Below are 23,498 nucleotides of genomic sequence, written 5' to 3'. Positions count from 1 at the left end.
AACAAGAGTGAACAGAAAAGTTCATACAGGGGGTGACAAGGATGGCAAGAAGAAGGATGGTAAGTCTTCTGACAAGGGTGGGGACAAAAGTAAAAATGAGTCTTCATCGGGCCCACAGAAATCCTCTGTTGGGGGTGGTGGGTCCAAATCCTCTTAAAATCAACCTAAAAAGCCTTGGTGTTATTTGTGCAAAGTCAAAGGCCATTGGACAACTGATGCCAGTTGTCCAAAGAAAAACACCAAACCTCCCACCACCACCACCCCTACTGCAAACTCTAGTGCACCTAGTAATAGCAGTGGTGGTGGGAGCAAACCTACTAATAGCCAATCCAAGGGAGAAGCTGGGCTCACTTTTTGTAATTTAGTTGGGGTTGGTCTTGTTAGGGAGACCACAGAGGCTGTGTTAGTCTCTGAGGGGGCTATTGATTTAGCCACCTTAGCTGCTTGTCCCCTTAATATGGATAAGTACAAGCAACTTCCCCTAATAAATGGTGTTGAGGTTCAGGCCTACAGGGACACAGGTGCCAGTGTTACCATGGTGATAGAGAAACTGGTGCACCCTGAACAACACCTGCTTGGTCAGCAGTACCAAGTGACAGACGCTCATAACAACACTCTTAGCCACCCCATGGCTGTTGTGAATATCAACTGGGGGGGGGTTTACTGGTCCAAAGAAAGTTGTGGTAGCCTCAGATTTACCTGTAGACTGTCTAGTAGGGAACGATTTAGAGACATCAGCTTGGGCAGAAGTGGAGTTGGAGGCTCATGCAGCAATGCTGAGCATTCCTGGGCATACTTTTGCTTTGACAAGGGCTCAGGCCAAAAAGCAAAAAGGACAGGGTAACTTGGATCCTGGAACAATGGACCAAGTGCTCCCTAAAGCTAGGGGTAGCAAGGGTAAATCCCTACCCACTATCCCTCCCTCTACAGATGATTCTCCTTCTGAGGAAGAAGAATTTCCTCCCTGTGCAGAACCTTCACCAGATGAGCTGGCAGCAGACACTGCTGAGCTTTTGGGTGGAGGGGGGCCTGCCAGGGAAGAGCTGAGTGTGGCACAGCAAACCTGTCCCACATTAGAGGGTCTCAGACAGCAAGCTGGCAGGCAGCAAAATGGGGATGTCAGTGACTCACATAGAGTTTACTGGGAGGACAACCTCTTGTACACAGAGGCAAGGGACCCACAACCTGGAGCAGCCAGGAGATTGGTCATTCCCCTGCAGTACAGAGAGTTCCTCCTAACTCTTGCACATGACATTCCTTTGGCTGGGCATTTGGGCCAGATAAAAACATGGGAAAGGGTTGTCCCCCTGTTTCACTGGCCTAGAATGTCAGAGGACACTAAAGATTTCTGCAAGTCTATTGTGACCTGCCAAGCCAGTGGCAAGACTGGTGGCACACCTAAGGCTCCCCTTATTCCACTACCTGTGGTTGGGGTCCCCTTTGAAAGGGTAGGGGTTAACATAGTTGGCCCCCTTGACCCTCCTACTGCTTCAGGCAATAGGTTTATCTTGGTGGTTGTGGACCATACCACAAGATATCCTGAAGCAATTCCTCTAAGGACCACTAGAGCACCTGCGATGGCAAAAGCCCTCCTGGGAATCTTTTCCAGGGTGGGTTTTCCAAAAGAGGTTGTATCAGACAGGGGTAGCAAATTTATGTCTTCATACTTGAAAGCTATGTGGAAGGAATGTAGTGTAACCTACAAATTCACCACTCCTTATCATCCACAGACTAATGGACTGGTAGAGAGCTTTAATAAAACTCTCAAAGGTATGATAATGGGACTCCCTGAAAAACTCAGAAGGAGATGGGATGTCCTGTTACCTTGCCTCCTTTTTGCTTACAGGGAGGTACCCCAGAAAGGAGTGGGCTTCAGCCCCTTTGAACTCCTCTGTGGACACCCTGTAAGAGGTCCACTAACACTTGTGAAGGAGGGTTTGGAACAACCTTTAAAAGCTCCCAAACCGGACATAGTGGACTATTTACTTGGCCTAAGATCCAGTATGGCCGAGTACATGAAAAAGGCCAGTAAAAACCTTCAGGCCAGCCAAGAGCTCCAGAAGAAATGGCATGACCAGAAGGCTGTTATGATTCAGTACCAACCAGGACAGAAGGTGTGGGTATTGGAGCCTGTGGCCCCAAGAGCACTCTAGGACAAATGGAGTGGACCCCATCGAATTGTTGAGAAAAAGGGTGAGGTTACCTATCTGGTAGACCTGGGCACTGCCAGGAGTCCCCTTAGGGTGATTCATGTCAACCGCCTAAAACCCTACTATGACAGGGATGATCTCACCCTGCTCATGGCAACAGATGAAGGACAGGAAGAAGAGAGTTACCCTCTCCCTGATCTCTTCTCCTCCACTGAAGAGGATGCTTTAGTGGAGGGAGTAGTTTTGGCAGATTGTCTGACTGCAGAACAGAAAGACAACTGTATAAATCTCCTTGGACACATTTCTGAACGCTTTTCAACTGTGCCAGGCACCACATCTTGGTGTGAACACACAATTGATACTGGAGACAGCCTGCATGTCAAAAGTAAAACCTATAGGCAGCCTGATCATGTCAGGGACTGCATAAAACAAGAGGTTCAGTAAAATTCTTGATCTAGGAGTGGTTGAACCTTCTGAAACCCATGGGCGAGTCGTGTGGTGCTTCTACCAAAGCCTCACTCAACAAATGGAAAAAGGGAGATGAGGTTTTGTGTAGACTACAGACGTCTCAATCAGGTAACACAAACTGATGCTCACACTATACCCAGGGAAGATGAGCTCATTGATACACTGGCATCTGCCAAGTATCTAAGCACCTTTGATTTGACTGCAGGGTATTGGCAGATCCAATTGGCTGAGGATGCTAAACCTAAAACTGCATTTTCACCTATAGGAGGGCACTACCAATTTACAGTGATGCCCTTTGGTTTGAAAAATGCACCTGCTACTTTTCAGAGGTTGGTGAACATATTCCTGCAAGGGTTGGAGGCTTTTAGTGCAGCATATCTAGATGATATAGCTGTCTTTAGCTCCACCTAGGACGAACAACTGGTCCACCTTTGGAAAATTTTGGAGGCCCTGCAAACGGCAGGTGTCACTATCAAGGCCTCAAAGTGCCAGATAGGGCAGGGAAAGGTGGTTTATCTGGGACACCTGGTAGGTGGAGAACAGATTGCACCACTTCAGGGGAAAATCCAGACAATCATGGATTGGGATCCCCCTACAACACAGACCCAGGTGAGAGCCTTCTTAGGCCTCACTGGGTATTACAGGAGATTCACTAAAAACTATGGCTCCATAGCAGCCCCTCCTAATGAACTCACAAGTAAGAAGATGCCTAACAAGGTATTGTAGACAACCGGCTTTCAGGAAGATTTTGAGGAGCTCAAACAGGCCATGTGCTCTGCACCTGTCCTAAAAAGCCCATGTTACTCCAAGAAATTCATTGTTCAAACTGATGCATCTGAATTAGGAGTAGGGGCAATCTTATCACAACTGAATTCTGAGGGCCAGGATCAACCAGTTGCTTTTATCAGCAGAAGGTTGACCCCTAGAGAAAAGCGTTGGTCTGCCATAGAGGGGTAGGCCTTTGCTGTGGTCTGGGCACTGAAGAAGTTGAGGCCATACCTGTTTGGCACTCACTTCATTGTTCAGACAGACCACAAACCTCTACTTTGGCTAAAACAAATGAAAGTTCACAACCCTAAATTGTTGAGGTGGTCCATATCTCTACAGGGACCGGATGTAGGAAAGTACCATCTTGCCTGGCATGTTACCCCCATTTTTCACTGTATATATGTTGTTTTAGTTGTATGTGTCACTGGGACCCTGTCAGCCAGGGCCCCAGTGCTCATAAGTGTGCCTGACTGTGTTACCAGTGTTATGACTAACTGTCTCACTGAGGCTCTGCTATCCAGAACCTCAGTGGTTATGCTCTCTCATTTCTTTCCAAATTGTCACTAACAGGCTAGTGACCAATTTCACCAATTCACATTGGCATACTGGAACACCCTTTTAATTCCCTAGTATATGGTACTAAGGTACCCAGGGTATTGGGGTTCCAGGAGATCCCTATGGGATGCAGCAGTTCTTTTGCCACCCATAGGGAGCTCTGACAAATTCTTACACAGGCCTGCCACTGCAGCCTGAGTGAAATAATGCACACGTTATTTCACAGCCATTTTCACTGCACTTATGTAACTTATAAGTCACCTATATGCCTAACCTTTACTTAGTAAAGGTTGGGTGCTAAGTTACTTAGTGTGAGGGCACCCTGGCACTAGCCAGAGTGCCCCCACATCATCCAGGGCAAATTCCACAGACTTTGTGAGTGCGGGGACACCATTACACGCGTGCACTACACATAGGTCACTACCTATGTGTAGCTTCACAATGGTAACTCCGAATATGGCCATGTAACATGTCTAAGATCATGGAATTGCCCCCTCTATGCCATCCTGGCATTGTTGGTACAATCCCATGATCCCACGGGGCTGTAGCTCAGACCCGGGTACTGCCAAACTGCCTTTTCAGGGGTTTCACTGCAGCTGCTGCTGCTGCCAACCCCTCAGACAGGTTTCTGCCCTCCTGGGGTCCAGCCAGGCTTGTCCCAGGATGGCAGAACAAAGGACTTCCTCTGAGAGAGGGTGTTACACCCTCTCCCTTTGGAACATGGTGTGAAGGCAGGGGAGGAGTAGCCTCCCCCAGCCTCTGGAAATGCTTTCATGGGCACATTTGGTGCCCATTTCTGCATAAGCCAGTCTACACCGGTTCACGGACCCCTTAGCCCTGCTCTGGCGCAAAACTAAACAAAGGAAAGGGGAGTGACCACTCCCCTGACCTGCACCTCCCCTGGGAGGTGTCCAGAGCTCCTCCAGTGTGCTCCAGACCTCTGCCATCTTGGAAACAGAGGTGCTGCTGGCACACTGGACTGCTCTGAGTGGCCAGTGCCACCAGGTGACGTCAGAGACTCCTTCTGATAGGCTCCTTCAGGTGTTGCTAGCCTATCCTCTCTCCTAGGTAGCCAAACCCTCTTTTCTGGCTATTTAGGGTCTCTGTCTCTGGGGATTCCTTAGATAACGAATGCAAGAGCTCATCAGAGTTCCTCTGCATCTCTCTCTTCACCTTCTGCCAAGGAATCGACTGCTGACCGCGCTGGAAGCCTGCAAAACTGCAACAAAGTAGCAAAGACGACTACTGCAACTCTGTAACGCTGATCCTGCCGCCTTCTCTACTGTTTTCCTGGTGGTGCATGCTGTGGGGGTAGTCTGCCTCCTCTCTGCACTAGAAACTCCGAAGAAATCTCCCGTGGGTGGACGGAATCTTCCCCCTGCAACCGCAGGCACCAAAGAACTGCATTACTGGTACTCTGAGTCTCCTCTCAGCACGACGAGCGAGGTCCCTTGATTCCAGCAACTCTGTCCAAGTGACTCCAACAGACCAGTGACTCTTCAGTCCAAGTTTGGTGGAGGTAAGTCCTTGCCTCCCCACGCCAGACTGCATTGCTGGGAATCGCGTCTTTTGCAGCTACTCCGGCTTCCGTGCACTTCCGGCGGAAATCCTTTGTGCACAGCCAAGCCTGGTTCCACAGCACTCTAACCTGCATTGCACGACTTTCTAAGTTGTCCTCCGGTGGCGTGGGACTCCTTTGTGCAACTTCGGGTGAGCACTGTTTCACTCTTCTTCAAAGTGCCTGTTCCGGCACTTCTGCATGTGCTGTCTGCTTTTGAGAGGGCTCCTTGTCTTGCGCGACGCCTCCTCTGTCCCCAGACACAATTGGCGACATCCTGGTCCCTCCTGGGCCACAGCAGCATGCAAAAACCCTTACCGCACGATTTGCAGCTAGCAAGGCTTGTTGGCTGTATTTCCACAGGAAAACACTTCTGCACGACTCTCCACGGTGTGGGGGATCTATCCTCCAAAGAAAAAGTTTCTAGCCCTTGTCGTTCCTGCAGAATCCTAAGTTTCTACTGTCCAGTAGCAGCTTCTTTGCTCCCACCGTTGGCATTTCTTAGGCATCTGCCCATCTCCGACTTGCTTGTGACTTTTGGACTTGGTCCCCTTGTTCCACAGGTACCCTTGTTTAAAAATACATCGTTGTTGCATTGCTGGTTTGTGTCTTTCCTGCAGAATTCCCCTATCACGACTTCTTTCTCCTTTGGGGAACTTTAGTGCACTTTCACTCACTTTTCAGGGTCTTGGGGAGGGCTATTTTTCTAACCCTTACTATTTTCTAATAGTCCCAGCGACCCTCTACAAGGTCACATAGGTTTGGGGTCCATTCGTGGTTCGCATTCCACTTTTGGAGTATATGGTTTGTGTTGCCCCTATCCCTATGTGTCGCCATTGCATCCTATTGTAACTATACATTGTTTGCACTGTTTCCTAAGACTATACTGCATATTTTTGGTATTGTGTACATATATCTTGTGTATATTTGCTATCCTCATACTGAGGGTACTCACTGAGATATTTTGGCATATTGTCATAAAAATAAAGTACCTTTATTTTTAGTATATCTGTGTATTGTGTTTTCTTATGATATTGTGCAAGTGACACTAGTGGTACTGTAGGAGCTTCACTCGTCTCCTAGTTCAGCCTAAGCTGCTCTGCTAAGGTACCATTATCTATCAGCCTATGCTGCTAGACACCCTATACACTAATAAGGGATAACTGGGCCTGGTGCAAGGTGCAAGTACCCCTTGGTACTCACTACAAGCATGTCCAGCCTCCTACATTGGTTGTGCAGCGGTGGGATAAGTGCTTTGAGACTACTTACCACTCTTGTCATTGTACTTTTCATAAGAGAAAAATATACAAAACAAGTTCAGTGTGTGTACACATTGCTAAAAAGTTTTGCATTTCCTCTTTTCACTCTTTTCTAAGTGCTGAAAAGTACATCTAAACTTTCGAAAAATTCTTAAAAAGTTTAAAAAGTTTTTTCTGTCTTTCTAAAAGTTCTGAAAAACTTTTTCTTCACTTTTTCTGTCACTTAAACTCTTTCTAAAATGTCTGGCACAGGCCAAGCTGTTGATCTGTCCAAACTTGCATATGACCACCTTAGCTGGAAAGGAGCAAGGAGTCTCTGTGTAGAAAGAGGTTTGAGTGTAGGGAAGAATACTTCTTTGGAATTGTTACTTAACATGCTTAGAGAACAAGATAAGGCCAAAGGGGCCACATCTGTTGAAAAAGTAGCTAATGGTTCCCAATCTGATCCAGGGACTCCCCCAGGAAAAGATTCAGGAAAGAAACTTCCCAGCCTGCCCATTACTAGACAGTCTAGCATAGTTGGTACTGATGTAGAGGTACACCATACAGATAGTGTTATCTCACATCATAGCAAGAGCATTGTTTCTCACCACAGTAGAACTGATGTTTCTGTTAGGGTGCCTTCTGTAAGGGACAGGTCTCCTTCTGTCCATTCTCACCATACTTCTGTGTCTAGGAATGTCCCTCCCACCCACCCTGATGACAGAATGTTAGAAAGGGAGCTCAATAGATTGAGAGTGGAGCAATCCAGACTGAAGCTTAAACAGCAACGGCTGGATTTAGATAGACAATCCTTAGAATTAGAGACGGAAAGACAGAAACTGGGTTTAGAAACCCATGGTGGCAGCAGCAGTATTCCCCATAGTCATCCTGCTAGAGAGCATGATTCAAGGAATCTGCATAAGATAGTTCCCCCTTATAAGGAGGGGGATGACATTAACAAGTGGTTTGCTGCACTTGAGAGGGCCTGTGTTGTACAGGATGTCCCTCAAAGGCAGTGGGCTGCTATCCTATGGCTATCATTTAGTGGAAAAGGTAGGGATAGGCTCCTTACTGTGAAAGAAAGTGATGCCAATAATTTCCATGTTCTTAAGAATGCACTCCTGGATGGTTATGGCTTAACCACTGAACAATACAGGATAAAGTTCAGAGAGACCAAAAAGGAGTCTTCACAAGACTGGGTTGATTTTGTTGACCATTCAGTGAAGGCCTTGGAGGGGTGGTTACATGGCAGTAAAGTTACTGATTATGACAGCCTGTATAACGTGATCCTGAGTGAGCATATTCTTAATAATTGTGTGTCTGATTTGTTGCACCAGTACTTGGTGGACTCTGATCTGACCTCTCCCCACGAATTGGGAAAGAAGGCAGACAAATGGGTCAGAACAAGGGTGAACAGAAAAGTTCATACAGGGGGTGACAAAGATGGCAATAAGAAGAAGGATGGTAAGTCTTCTGACAAGGGTGGGGACAAATCTAAAAATGAGTCTTCATCAGGCCCACAAAAACACTTTGGTGGGGGTGGTGGGCCCAAATCCTCTTCAAATCAAAACAAAGAAAAGAAACCATGGTGCTATTTATGTAAAATAAAAGGCCATTGGACAACAGATCCCAGTTGTCCAAAGAAAAGCACCAAGCCTCCTACCACTACAACCCCTACTGCTACACCTAGTGTCCCTACTAATAGCAGTGGTGGTGGGAGCAAACCTACTAATAGCCAATCCAAGGGAGTAGCTGGGCTCACTATTGGTAACTTAGTTGGGGCTGGTCTGATTAGGGAGACCACAGAGGCTGTGTTAGTCTCTGAGGGGGCTATTGATTTAGCCACCTTGGTTGCTTGTCCCCTTAACATGGATAAGTACAAGCAACTACCCCTAATAAATGGTGTTGAGGTTCAGGCCTACAGGGACACTGGTGCCAGTGTTACTATGGTAATTGAGAAACTGGTCCACCCTGAACAACACCTACTTGGTCACCAGTACCAAGTAACCAATGCTCACAACAACACACTTAGCCACCCCATGGCTGTTGTAAATCTCAACTGGGGGGGGGGGGTTACTGGTCCAAAGAAAGTTTTGGTAGCCTCAAATTTACCTGTAGACTGTCTACTAGGAAATGATTTGGAGACATCAGCTTGGTCAGATGTGGAGTTGGAGGCCCATGCAGCAATGCTGAGCATTCCAGGGCATATTTTTGCTTTAACCAGGGCTCAGGCCAAAAAGCAAAAAGGACAGGGTAACTTGGATCCTGGAACAATGGACCAAGTTCTCCCTAAAGCTAGGGCTAGTAGAAGTAAAGAACTACCTACTATCCCTCCCTCTACAGTGGATTCTACTTCTGAGGAAGAAGAATTCCCTCCCTGTGCAGAACCTACACCAGAGGAGCTTGAAGCAGACACTGCTGGGCTTTTGGGTGAAGGGGGGCCTGCCAGGGAGGAACTGAGTGTGGCACAGCAAACCTGTCCCACATTAGAGGGTCTAAGACAGCAAGCTGTCAAACAGGCTAATGGGGATGTCAGTGACTCTCACAGAGTTTATTGGGAGGACAACCTCTTGTACACTGAGGCAAGGGATCCTAAACCTGGAGCTGCCAGGAGATTAGTGATTCCTCAGGAGTACAGAAGGTTCCACCTAACACTGGCTCACGACATTCCCCTAGCTGGGCATCTAGGACAAATAAAAACATGGGACAGGCTTGTTCCCTTGTTTCATTGGCCTAGAATGTCTGAGGACACAAAAGAGTTTTGTAAGTCCTGTGAAACCTGTCAAGCCAGTGGCAAGACAGGTGACACTCCAAAGGCACCCCTTATTCCACTGCTTGTGGTTGGGGTTCCCTTTGAAAGGGTAGGGGTTGACATAGTTGGCCCCCTTGACCCTCCTACTGCTTCAGGCAATAGGTTTATCTTGGTGGTAGTGGACCATGCCACAAGATACCCTGAAGCTATTCCTCTTAGAACCACTACAGCTCCTGCAGTGGCAAAAGCCCTCCTAGGAATATTTTCCAGGGTGGGCTTCCCAAAAGAGGTGGTATCAGACAGAGGAAGCAATTTCATGTCTGCTTACTTGAAGGCCATGTGGAAGGAGTGTGGTGTAACGTACAAGTTCACTACACCCTATCATCCACAAACAAATGGACTGGTGGAGAGATTTAATAAAACTCTCAAAGGCATGATTATGGGTCTCTCTGAAAAACTCCGCAGGAGATGGGATATCCTGTTACCATGCCTCCTTTTTGCCTACAGGGAGGTACCCCAGAAAGGAGTGGGCTTCAGCCCCTTTTGAACTTCTTTTTGGACACCCTGTTAGGGGTCCACTCACACTTGTCAAGGAGGGTTGGGAACAACCTTTAAAAGCTCCAAAACAAGATATTGTGGATTATGTACTTGGCCTCAGATCAAGGATGGCGGAGTACATGAAAAAGGCCAGTAAAAACCTTCAGGCCAGCCAAGAGCTCCAGAAGCAATGGCATGACCAGAAGGCTGTTTTGGTTCAGTACCAACCAGGACAGAAAGTGTGGGTCTTGGAGCCTGTGGCCCCAAGAGCACTCCAAGATAAATGGAGTGGACCCCACACAATTGTTGAGAAAAAGGGTGAAGTCACCTACTTAGTTGACTTAGGCACTGCCAGGAGTCCCCTTAGGGTGCTCCATGTCAATCACCTGAAACCCTACTATGACAGGGCTGATCTCACCCTGCTCATGGCAACTGATGAGGGACAGGAAGAAGACAGTGATCCTCTACCTGATCTCTTCTCTTCCACAGAACAAAATGCTCTAGTGGAAAGTGTTGTACTTGCAGATTATCTTACTGCTGAGCAGAAAGACCACTGCTTAAATCTCCTAGGTCAGTTCTCTTTACTCTTCTCTACTGTGCCAGGTACCACTTCTGTCACGACTCACGTGCTGCTTGCGCCTGGAATTTGCAGATCTGGTGGCGTGAATCTTCAATGTTCGGCTTTGGCCCAAAAAGGGGCGACTCTTTCTGGTAGCCACGGTGCTGTAGGCAATGGAGACACCAAGAACAGACCGTGCCCTTCAGAAAGTAGCGCCAGAGGGAAAAAACCCCTTAAAAAGGGGAAAAAACCTCCAAACAGGAAGACTCCTGGAGAAAAACAAGAACAAACAAACAGGAATCCAAAAGGAGCAAAAATCAGAAAACACAGAATGCTGAATCCAAAACCAAAAGGCAAGGAAATCAGGAGCGAAGACACTAACTGAGCAGAAAGTGTTGCAGCGCAAAGAAAGAGGAAAAACACAGCCCTTATATACCAAAAAACAGGAAGTGACCCACAGGAAGTAAAAGGACACCATCTTAGATAGGGAAACAATACATAGAACAGAATAGTAGAGGAACCATAGAGAATAGGGAACAAGGAATGCTGGGAAAGCACAGGAATCTGGGAAGGAGGAAAAAACATAAAGAAAGGCACACAACAGACTGCAAAAAGAAGAAAGGACAAAGAAACGAAGAAAAACAGGTAAGAGGGTTCAGAGACCCCTGGGACAGTGAAAGGCAGAAGGAAGAACGAGGCCCCAAGCAAATCTGGGGCCTCGAAACGCGCAGGAGAGGCTGGGGGCGCGCCGCGTCTTAATAACGCGGTGCGCGGCCCGAGCCGAACGCCCGGCAGAAGTCGAGCTCTCGGCTCGCGCCGCGCGGTGCGGCGCGACAGTAGGTCCCCCTCCCGAAGGCCCAGGTTTAAGAGGGAAAAAACCCCTTAAAAAGGGGAAAAAACCTCCAAACAGGAAGACTCCTGGAGAAAAACAAGAACAAACAAACAGGAATCCAAAAGGAGCAAAAATCAGAAAACACAGAATGCTGAATCCAAAACCAAAAGGCAAGGAAATCAGGAGCGAAGACACTAACTGAGCAGAAAGTGTTGCAGCGCAAAGAAAGAGGAAAAACACAGCCCTTATATACCAAAAAACAGGAAGTGACCCACAGGAAGTAAAAGGACACCATCTTAGATAGGGAAACAATACATAGAACAGAATAGTAGAGGAACCATAGAGAATAGGGAACAAGGAATGCTGGGAAAGCACAGGAATCTGGGAAGGAGGAAAAAACATAAAGAAAGGCACACAACAGACTGCAAAAAGAAGAAAGGACAAAGAAACGAAGAAAAACAGGTAAGAGGGTTCAGAGACCCCTGGGACAGTGAAAGGCAGAAGGAAGAACGAGGCCCCAAGCAAATCTGGGGCCTCGAAACGCGCAGGAGAGGCTGGGGGCGCGCCGCATCTTAATAACGCGGTGCGCGGCCCGAGCCGAACGCCCGGCAGAAGTCGAGCTCTCGGCTCGCGCCGCAACTTCTTGGTGTGAGCACACTATAGATACTGGAGACAGCTTGCCTGTCAAAAGTAAGATCTATAGGCAGTCTGACCATGTCAGAGACTGCATAAAGCAAGAGGTGCAGAAAATGTTAGAACTGGGAGTGGTTGAGCACTCTGAAAGTCCATGGGCTTCTCCTGTGGTACTTGTACCAAAACCCTATTCCAAAGATGGAAAGATGGAAATGTGGTTTTGTGTAGACTACAGAGGTCTCAACCAGGTAACCAAAACTGACGCTCACCCTATACCCAGGGCAGATGAGCTCATAGATACATTGCCATCTACCAAGTATCTAAGCACTTTTGATTTGACTGCAGGGTATTGGCAGATCAAATTATCAGAAGATGCTAAAGCTAAAACTGCATTTTCAACCATTGGAGGCCATTACCAATTTACAGTAATGCCTTTTGGTTTGAAAAATGCACCTGCCACTTTTCAAAGGTTGGTGAACACAGTCCTGCAAGGGCTGGAAGCTTTTAGTGCAGCATATCTGGACGATATAGCTGTCTTTAGCTCCATTTGGGATGATCACCTGGTCTACCTATGGAAAGTTTTGGAGACCCTGCAAAAGGCAGGCCTCACTATCAAGGCTTCAAAGTGCCAGATAGGGCAGGGGAAGGTGGTTTATCTGGGACACCTGGTTGGTGGAGAACAGATTGCACCACTTCAGGGGAAAATCCAGACTATTATAGATTGGGTTCCCCCTACTACTCAGACTCAGGTGAGAGCCTTTCTAGGCCTCACTGGGTATTACAGGAGGTTCATTAAGAACTATGGCTCCATTGCAGCCCCTCTTAATGACCTCACTTCAAAGAAAATGCCTAAAAAGGTATTATGGACAGCAAACTGTCAGAAAGCTTTTGAGGAGCTGAAGCAGGCCATGTGCTCTGCACCTGTCCTGAAAAGCCCTTGTTACTCTAAAAAATTCTATGTCCAGACTGATGCATCTGAATTAGGAGTAGGGGCAGTCCTATCACAACTTAATTCTGAAGGCCAGGATCAACCTGTTGTTTTATTAGTAGGAGGTTGACCCCTAGAGAAAAGCGTTGGTCTGCCATTGAGAGGGAGGCCTTTGCTGTGGTCTGGGCACTGAAGAAGTTGAGGCCATACCTGTTTGGCACTCACTTCATTGTTCAGACAGACCACAAACCTCTACTTTGGCTAAAACAAATAAAAGGTGAAAATCCTAAATTGTTGAGGTGGTCCATATCCCTAAAGGGAATGGACTATACAGTGGAACATAGACCTGGGAGTACCCACTCCAATGCAGATGGACTCTCCAGATATTTCCACTTAGACAATGAAGACCCATCTGGTAATGACTAGTCTTATTGTCCTTCGTTTGGGGGGGGGGGGGGTTGTGTAGGAAAGTAACATCTTGCCTGGCATGTTACCCCCATTTTTCACTGTATATATTTTGTTTTAGTTGTATGTGTCACTGGGACCCTGCCAGCCAGGGCCCCAGTGCTCATAAGTGTGCCTGACTGTGTTACCTGTGTATATGACTAACTGTCTCACTGAGGCTCTGCTATCCAGAACCTCAGTGGTTATGCTCTCTCATTTCTTTCCAAATTGTCACTAACAGGCTAGTGACCAATTTCACCAATTCACATTGGCATACTGGAACACCCTTATAATTCCCTAGTGTATGGTACTAAGGTACCCAGGGTATTGGGGTTCCAGGAGATCCGTATGGGCTGCAGCAGTTCTTTTGCCACCCATAGGGAGCTCTGACAAATTCTTACACAGGCCTGCCACTGCAGCCTGAGTGAAATAATGCACACGTTATTTCACAGCCATTTTCACTGCACTTATGTAACTTATAAGTCACCTATAGGTCTAACCTTTACTTAGTAAAGGTTGGGTGCTAAGTTACTTAGTGTGAGGGCACCCTGGCACTAGCCAGAGTGCCCCCACATCATCCAGGGCAAATTCCCCGGACTTTGGGAGTGCGGGGACACCATTACATGCGTGCACTACACATAGGTCACTACCTACGTGTAGCTTCACAATGGTAACTCCGAATATGGCCATGTAACATGTCTAAGATCATGGAATTGCCCCCTATATGCCATCCTGGCATTGTTGGTACAATCCCATGATCGCACGGGTCTGTAGCTCAGACCCGGGTACTGCCAAACTGCCTTTTCAGTGGTTTCACTGCAGCTGCTGCCAACCCCTCAGACAGGTTTCTGCCCTCCTGGGGTCCAGCCAGGCTTGTCCCAGGATGGCAGAACAAAGGACTTCCTCTGAGAGAGGGTGTTACACCCTCTCCCTTTGGAAAATGGTGTGAAGGCAGGGGAGGAGTAGCCTCCCCCAGCCTCTGGAAATGCTTTCATGGGCACATTTGGTGCCCATTTCTGCATAAGCCAGTCTACACCGGTTGAGGGACCCCTTAGCCCTGCTCTGGTGCGAAACTGGACAAAGGAAAGGGGAGTGACCACTCCCCTGACCTGCACCTCCCCTGGGAGGTGTCCAGAGCTCTTCCAGTGTGCTCCAGACCTCTGCCATCTTGGAAACAGAGGTGCTGCTGGCACACTGGACTGCTCTGAGTGGCCAGTGCCACCAGGTGACGTCAGAGACTCCTTCTGATAGGCTCCTTCAGGTGTTGCTAGCCTATCCTCTCTCCTAGGTAGCCAAACCCTCTCCCTTTGGAAAATGGTGTGAAGGCAGGGGAGGAGTAGCCTCCCCCAGCCTCTGGAAATGCTTTCATGGGCACATTTGGTGCCCATTTCTGCATAAGCCAGTCTACACCGGTTGAGGGACCCCTTAGCCCTGCTCTGGTGCGAAACTGGACAAAGGAAAGGGGAGTGACCACTCCCCTGACCTGCACCTCCCCTGGGAGGTGTCCAGAGCTCTTCCAGTGTGCTCCAGACCTCTGCCATCTTGGAAACAGAGGTGCTGCTGGCACACTGGACTGCTCTGAGTGGCCAGTGCCACCAGGTGACGTCAGAGACTCCTTCTGATAGGCTCCTTCAGGTGTTGCTAGCCTATCCTCTCTCCTAGGTAGCCAAACCCTCTCCCTTTGGAAAATGGTGTGAAGGCAGGGGAGGAGTAGCCTCCCCCAGCCTCTGGAAATGCTTTCATGGGCACATTTGGTGCCCATTTCTGCATAAGCCAGTCTACACCTGTTGAGGGACCCCTTAGCCCTGCTCTGGTGCGAAACTGGACAAAGGAAAGGGGAGTGACCACTCCCCTGACCTGCACCTCCCCTGGGAGGTGTCCAGAGCTCTTCCAGTGTGCTCCAGACCTCTGCCATCTTGGAAACAGAGGTGCTGCTGGCACACTGGACTGCTCTGAGTGGCCAGTGCCACCAGGTGACGTCAGAGACTCCTTCTGATAGGCTCCTTCAGGTGTTGCTAGCCTATCCTCTCTCCTAGGTAGCCAAACCCTCTTTTCTGGCTATTTAGGGTCTCTGTCTCTGGGGATTCCTTAGATAACGAATGCAAGAGCTCATCAGAGTTCCTCTGCATCTCTCTCTTCACCTTCTGCCAAGGAATCGACTGCTGACCGCGCTGGAAGCCTGCAAAACTGCAACAAAGTAGCAAAGACGACTACTGCAACTCTGTAACGCTGATCCTGCCGCCTTCTCGACTGTTTTCCTGGTGGTGCATGCTGTGGAGGTAGTCTGCCTCCTCTCTGCACTAGAAGCTCCGAAGAAATCTCCCGTGGGTCGACGGAATCTTCCCCCTGCAACCGCAGGCACCAAAGAACTGCATTACCGGTACTCTGGGTCTCCTCTCAGCACGACGAGCGAGGTCCCTTGATTCCAGCAACTCTTTCCAAGTGACTCCCACAGTCCAGTGACTCTTCAGTCCAAGTTTGGTGGAGGTAAGTCCTTGCCTCCCCACGCCAGACTGCATTGCTGGGAAACGCAACTTTTGCAGCTACTCCGGCTTCCGTGCTCTTCCGGCGGAAATCCTTTGTGCACAGCCAAGCCTGGGTCCACGGCACACTAACCTGCATTGCACGACTTTCTAAGTTGTCGTCCGGCGGCGTGGGACTCCTTTGTGCAACTTCGGGTGAGCACTGTTTCACTCTTTTTTGAAGTGCCTGTTCCGGCACTTCTTCATGTGCTGCCTGCTTCTGAGAGGGCTCCTTTTCTTGCTCGACGCTCCCTCTGTCGCCAGACGCAATTGGCGACATCCTGGTCCCTCCTGGGCCACAGCAGCATGCAAAAACCTTTACCGCAGTATTTGCAGCTAGCAAGGCTTGTTGGCTGTATTTCCGCAGGAAGAAACTTCTGCATGACTCTCCACAGAGTGGAAGATTCATCCTCCAAAGGGGAAGTTTCTAGCCCTTGTCGTTCTTGCAGAATCCTAAGTTTCTACTGTCCAGTAGCAGCTTCTTTGCACCCACCGTTGGCATTTCTTGGGCATCTGCCCATCTCCGACTTGCTTGTGACTTTTGGACATGGTCCCCTTGTTCCACAGGTACCCTTGTTTGGAAATCCATAGTTGTTGCATTGCTGGTTTGTGTCTTTCCTGCAGAATTCCCCTATTACGACTTCTTTGTCCTTTGGGGAACTTTAGTGCACTTTGCACTCACTTTTCAGGGTCTTGGGGTGGGCTATTTTTCTAACCCTTACTATTTTCTAATAGTCCCAGCGACCCTCTACAAGGTCACATAGGTTTGGGGTCCATTCGTGGTTCGTATTCCACTTTTGGAGTATATGGTTTGTGTTGCCCCTATCCCTATGTGTCCTCATTGCATCCTATTGTAACTATACATTGTTTGCACTGTTTCCTAAGACTATACTGCATATTTTTGGTATTGTTTACATATATCTTGGGTATATTTGCTATCCTCATACTGAGGGTACTCACTGAGATACTTTGGCATATTGTCATAAAAATAAAGTACCTTTATTTTTAGTATATCTGTGTATTGTGTTTTCTTATGATATTGTGCAAGTGACACTAGTGGTACTGTAGGAGCTTCACTCGTCTCCTAGTTCAGCCTAAGCTGCTCTGCTAAGCTACCATTATCCATCAGCCTATATTGCTAGACACCCTATACACTAATAAGGGATAACTGGGCCTGGTGCAAGGTGCAAGTACCCCTTGGTACTCACTACAAGCCAGTCCAGCCTCCTACACCGGACTATACAGTGGAACATAGACCTGGGAGTACCCACTCCAATGCAGATGGACTCTCCAGATATTTCCACTTAGACAATGAAGACTCATCAGGTCATGGCTAGTCTTATTGTCCTTCGTTTGGGGGGGGTTGTGTAGGAAAGTACCATCTTGCCTGGCATGTTACCCCCATATTTCAATGTATATATGTTGTTTTAGTCTATGTGTTGCTGGGACCCTGCCAGGCAGGGTCCCGGTGCTCAAAAGTGTGCCCTGTATGTGTTCCCTGTGTGATGACTAACTCACTGAGGCTTTGCTAACCAGAACCTCAGTGGTTATGATCTCTCTGCTTTCCAAATTGTCACTAACAGGCTAGTGACCAATTTCACCAATTCACATTGGCATACTGGAACACCCCTATAATTCCCTAGTGTATGGTACTAAGGTACCCAGGGTATTGGGGTTCCAGGAGATCCCTATGGGCTGCAGCATTTATTTTGCTACCCATAGGGAGATCTGACAATTCTTACACAGGCCTGCCAGTGCAGCCTGAGTAAAATAACGTCCACATTATTTCACAGCCATTTACCACTGCACTTAAGTAACTTATAAGTCACCTATATGTCTAACCTTCACCTGGTGAAGGTTGGGTGCAAAGTTACTTAGTGTGTGGGTACCCTGGCACTAGCCAAGGTGCCCCCACATTGTTCAGGGCAAATTCCCCGCACTTTGTGAGTGCGGGGACACCATTACACGCGTGCACTATACATAGGTCACTACCTATGTATAGCGTCACAATGGTAACTCCGAACATGGCCATGTAACATGTCTAAGATCATGGAATTGTCACCCCAGTGCCATTGGGGAGACAATTCCATGATCCCCTGGGTCTCTAGCACAGAACCCGGGTACTGCCAAACTGCCTTTCCGGGGTCTCCACTGCAGCTGCTGCTGCTGCCAACCCCTCAGGCAGGTTTCTGCCCTCCTGGGGTCCAGGCAGCCCTGGCCCAGGAAGGCAGAACAAAGGATTTCCTATGAGAGAGGGTGTAACACCCTCTCCCTTTGGAAATAGGTGTGATGGCTGGGGAGGAGTAGCCTCCCCCAGCCTCTGCAAATGCTTTGATGGGCACAGATGCTGCCCATCTCTGCATAAGCCAGTCTACACCGGTTCAGGGAGCCCCCAGCCCTGCACTGGTGAGAAAATGGACAAAGGAAAGGGGAGTGACAACTCCCCTGACCTGCACCTTCCAGGGGAGGTGCCCAGAGCTCCTCCAATATGCCCCAGACCTCTGCCATCTTGGAAACAGAGGTGTTGCTGGCACACTGGACTGCTCTTAGTGGCCAGTGCCAGCAGGTGACGTCAGAGACTCCTTCTGATAGGCTCTTACCTCTCTTGGTAGCCATAGCCAAACCTCCTTTTCTGGCAATTTAGGGTCTCTGCTTTGGGTAATTCTTCAGGTAACGAATGCAAGAGCTCACCAGAGTTCCTCTTCATCTCCCTCTTCACCTTCTGCCAAAGGATCGACCGCTGACTGCTCAGGACGCCTGCAAAACTACACAAAGTAGCAAAGACTATTACTAGCAACCTTGTATCGCTCATCCTGCCAGCTTTCTCTACTGTTTCCAGGTGGTGCATGCTCTGGGGGTAGCCTGCCTCCTTTCTGCACCAGGAGCTCTGAAGACATCTCCGGTGGGTCGACGGAATCTTCCCTCCTGCAACCACAGGCAAATAAAGACTGAATCTCCGGTCCTCTTGGGCCCCTCTCAGCACGGCGAGCGTGGTCCCTGGAACTCAGCAACTCTGTCCAAGTGACTCCCACTGTCCAGTGACTCTTCAGTCCAAGTTTGGTGGAGCTAAGTCCTTGCCTCCCCACGCTAGACTGCATTGCTGGGTACCGCGTGATTTGCAGCTGCTCCGGCTCCTGTGCACTCTTCCAGGATTTCCTTTGTGCACAGCCTAGCCTGGGTCCCTGACACTCTAACCTGCAGTGCACAACCTTCTGAGTTGTCCTCCGGCATCGTGGGACTCCCTTTTGTAACTCTGCGTGGACTCTGGTTCACTCTTCTTTTAAGTGCCTGTGCCAGTACTTCTGCGAGTGCTGCCTGCTTCTGTGAGGACTCCCTGACTTGCTGGGTGCCTCCTCTGTCTCCTCATCCAAGTGGCGACATCCTGGTCCCTCCTGGGCCACAGCAGCATTCAAAAACCCTAACCGCGACCCTTGCAGCTAGCAAGGCTTGTTTGCGGTCTTTCTGCGTGGGAACACCTCTGCAAGCTTCTTCACGACGTGTGACATCCATCCTCAAATGGGGAGGATCCTAGTCCTCTTCGTTCTTGCAAAACACCAAGCTTCTTCCATCCGGTGGCAGTTTTCTTGCACCCTCAGCTGGTATTTCCTGGGCTCCTGCCCACTCGCAACACTGTTGCAACTCTTGGACTTGGTCCCCTTGTCTTACAGGTACTCAGGTCTGAAAATCCACTGTTGTTGCATTGCTGGTGTTGGTTTTCCTTGCAGAATCCCCCTATCACGACTTCTGTGTTCTCTTGGGGTTATAGGTGCTCTTTACACCTACCTTACAGGGTCTTGGGGTGGGCTATTTTTCTAACCCTCACTGTTTTCTTACAGTCCCAGTGACTCTCTACAAGGTCACATAGGTTTGGGGTCCATTCGTGGTTCGCATTCCACTTTTGGAGTATATGCTTTGTGTTGTCCCTATACCTATGTGCTCCTATTGCAATCTATTGTAACTTTATACTGCTTGCATTACTTCCTTTTGCTATTTCTGCATAATTTTGATATTTTGTACATATATCTTGTGTATATTTCTCATCCTCATACTGAGGGTACTCACTGAGATACTTTTGGCATATTGTCATAAAAATAAAGTACCTTTATTTTTTGTATATCTGTGTATTGTGTTTTCTTATGGTATTGTACATATGACACCAGTGGTATAGTGGGAGCTTAACATGTCTCCTAGTTCAGCCTAAGCTGCTCTGCTATAGCTACCTCCTATCAGTCTATGCTGCTAGAAACACCTCTTCTACACTAATAAGGGATAACTGGACCTGGCACAAGCTGTAAGTACCTCTGGTACCCACTACAAGCCAGGCCACCCTCCTACAAGCACCATCTGTACTACAACTCTGCAGACCGCCGGAATTTTTGTGGCGGTTGCACCACCATGAAACTGTTGGTGGTCATGCACCTGGTGATAGGAATCTTCATTCCTGTCGCTAGCAGACACACACCCACATGACCACACACCTACACTCATGTACCCCCACTCACCCACGCATTCGCTTACATACACCCCCACACACTTGCACCCAAACATGCACTCAGATACATCCATTCACTCGCACACACGCACCATTCAGTAGCACACACGCACTCAAACAGACACATACACCTGAATGCCTGCACTCAAACAGGCACCCCCCTTGCATTCACACAAACATACAAGCACTCATAGACACACACAACGCCCCCTCCTTGGCATACACAGACTCACAAACGCACACACAGACACCCCTTTACTCCCCCACATTCATACAGACATGCAGCTAACACACACATTCACACAACACCCCCCACCCTCCCACCACCTCCCTTTCAGAAGATCAACTTACTTGCTTCCGTAAGGTGGCCATCCGGGAGGGGATGGTCCTGTGCTTTCCACCACCGGCACACACCGCCATGCAGGAAACCGCTGCACTTTATTACGGACCGTAATATTTCAGGCGGCGTCCTGTTGGTGTGGTGGTGCTGGCGGTGGAAACTGCCTCTGTTACGAAGTTGTCTAGCCCAACGGGGTCTGATTGCTGCCCGAAATTGGACGGACATCATCACAACGTCGTAATATGGTAGTCTTCGAGCGGCGTTTCGAAAGACCTCCAAAGTTGTAAAGAGTACCTTTGTTAGTAAGGAACTGAATCAATTAATTCACTTTCCTTTCTGCTAAGACAGTTTCAATTACGACTGATACACTCCCAATGTTTATTCTCTTACCACATCTACATATTTTCCAAAATGGCCAATCTTGTTACATTCCCAACTTTCTTGTACTGAAGTAGGACAGTTTTTAAAGTTGAAAGTGATAACCTTCGAATAAACAGGAATTTAGCCACCTGACAAGTCTGATTTCAAGATGTGTTATAAGTACGTCCTTGACCAGACATGAACATTTTCTGAATTGCTGCTACCTGAATCATTAAATAGGAACTTTCAAGTTATTAAACATTTTTCTATGAACTTTCGATACCCTTGGTCTATGTGTATTAGCACACGTGAACACAAATTGTTAGAGAAGATTTATAATCTCCAAAAGTAACTAAAACTCTCTTACAAGCCACCTGTACATTTGCATTATACAAAATTTCAAACTTAGTATTCTCCTGATGGTAAAGTTTCAAAATGTAAATGATCCAGTCCTCCACGAATTTGCAAGTCCATCATAAATCAAAGTTTAAATAATCCAGAAATTTACTCCATTCCTCCAGTATAGTCCTTTACATAAAGTTGCCATTTCCCGTTCATCCAACGTCGTCAACACATGTTTCATCCGGGGCGTACCCCTGGATTTCATCAGGACCTTCTATAATAATATTTTCTTATAAGTAATATTATAATAAACAATTAATACATTACATCCCAGAATATATTACAAAGTTATATTAAATTAAATTAAAATAAATTATGTATTAGATAGTGGGAACCATATTAATACATTCCTTATGTCACCATAATTCCTAACATAGATCAAAATTGGCCTTTCAACACAAGAAAGTGAGTAATACATAATCATTCCGTATGTGTGTGTAAACATGCATAACACAAACACCATAGCTGTGAAGCAATCCAAACACCCTATTCATCTCCAATTATAATCCCAGTTGTGTGATCAAAAAAGTCTCTTAATAATCATACCTTCCAAACTCTAACGGGATTCTGAATATATAGGTCAGTGCTCCCTATTATTTCCAAAGCCTTTCATATATCTGGCTGAAACGTAGATTTTAATTATTGAAATTACAGAATACATTTTCTTTATAAAACTCCAAAAACATCATAACGTTACTACACTAAGGGGGTCATTCTAACTTTGGCGGGCGGCGGAGGCCGCCCGCCAAAGTTCCGCCAACAGAATACCGCACCGCGGTCAGAAGACCTCCGCGGTTATTCTGTGTTTCCCGCTGGGCTGGCGGGCGACCGCCAGAAGGCCGCCCGCCAGCCCAGCGGGAAACCCCTTCCCACGAGGAAGCCGGCTCTGAATAGAGCCGGCGGAGTGGGAAGGGTGCGACGGGTGCAGTAGCACCCGTCGCGAATTTCAGTGTCTTCTAAGCAGACACTGAAATTCAGAGTGGGGCCCTCTTACGGGGGCCCCTGCAGTGCCCATGCCATTGGCATGGACACTGCAGGGGCCCCCAGGGGCCCCACGACACCCCATACCGCCATCCTGTTCCTGGCGGCCGAAACTGCCAGGAACAGGATAGCAGTATGGGGGTCGGAATCCCCATGGCGGCGCAGCAAGCTGCGCCGCCATGGAGGAGTCCTTAGGGCAGCGGAAAACCGGCGGGAGACCGCCGGTTTTCCCTTTCTGGCCACGGCTGAACCGCCGCGGTCAGAATGCCCTTGGGAGCACCGCCAGCCTGTTGGCGGTGCTCCCGTGGTCGTTGACCCTGGCGGTCAACGACCGCCAGGGTCAGAATGACCCCCTAAGTATATTAACAAACTCACCCAATTATCTGTATCCTCCAATTTACATTTCAGTAAATATATAGGGCCTCTGAACATTTTCTGAATTGCTGCTACCTGAATCATTAAATAGAAACTTTCAAGTTATTAAGCATTTTTCCATGAACTTTCGATACCCTTGGCAAAATGTACAACCTCATCTAAAGTATGATTTTTACAAGGCAATAGTCTTTCTTCTGCCTTCTTTAAATGTCATATTGAAATGTGTTGATCTGTTAATAGTTGTGAAGTAAAAATCTCAAAGTCACTATATGATGCTAAATCATTTAATGCTGTTAATTAAGAATCATTGGTTCGACTGGTAACCTTGGAAATAAAAATAACACTTATGGACACCTATATTGACCATCCCCTCAAAACAGATGTGAAGCTGCTTCAGAGCCATCTGATATTTATCAATAACTTCATCTTCGGTTGGAGAGCACTCAGGTACACGATCAAATATATTCTGCCCTGTAACACCTAAATGATAGCAAAATAGAATTTTTTCTGTCTGCTCTAAACTTAAGTCAATCTATAGCTCCTAAATATGCATTCAATGAACAAAATCAAAATCTCCACATAAAAGCTGGTTCTCTAGGAT

The 23,498-nt window shown here is 47.8% G+C and overlaps 1 protein-coding gene across 1 annotated transcript in view; it reads right to left on the bottom strand.

Annotated features, from left to right (window-relative positions):
* The window catches only part of LOC138279156 (vomeronasal type-2 receptor 26-like), a 118,818-nt gene extending 98,007 nt beyond the window's left edge, over positions 1–20,811 (bottom strand). The window contains exon 1 of the mRNA XM_069219378.1: positions 20,791–20,811. Coding sequence (XP_069075479.1) covers positions 20,791–20,811 — 21 coding nt within the window. The remainder of the gene's footprint in view (positions 1–20,790) is intronic.
* Positions 20,812–23,498: the final 2,687 nt, after the last annotated feature.

The sequence above is a fragment of the Pleurodeles waltl genome, unplaced genomic scaffold (genome assembly GCF_031143425.1).
Source record: "Pleurodeles waltl isolate 20211129_DDA unplaced genomic scaffold, aPleWal1.hap1.20221129 scaffold_68, whole genome shotgun sequence".
Lineage (NCBI taxonomy): Eukaryota > Metazoa > Chordata > Amphibia > Caudata > Salamandridae > Pleurodeles > Pleurodeles waltl.
Note: the sequence above shows the minus strand (reverse complement) of the source record. Positions and strands in the feature narration are given on the sequence as shown.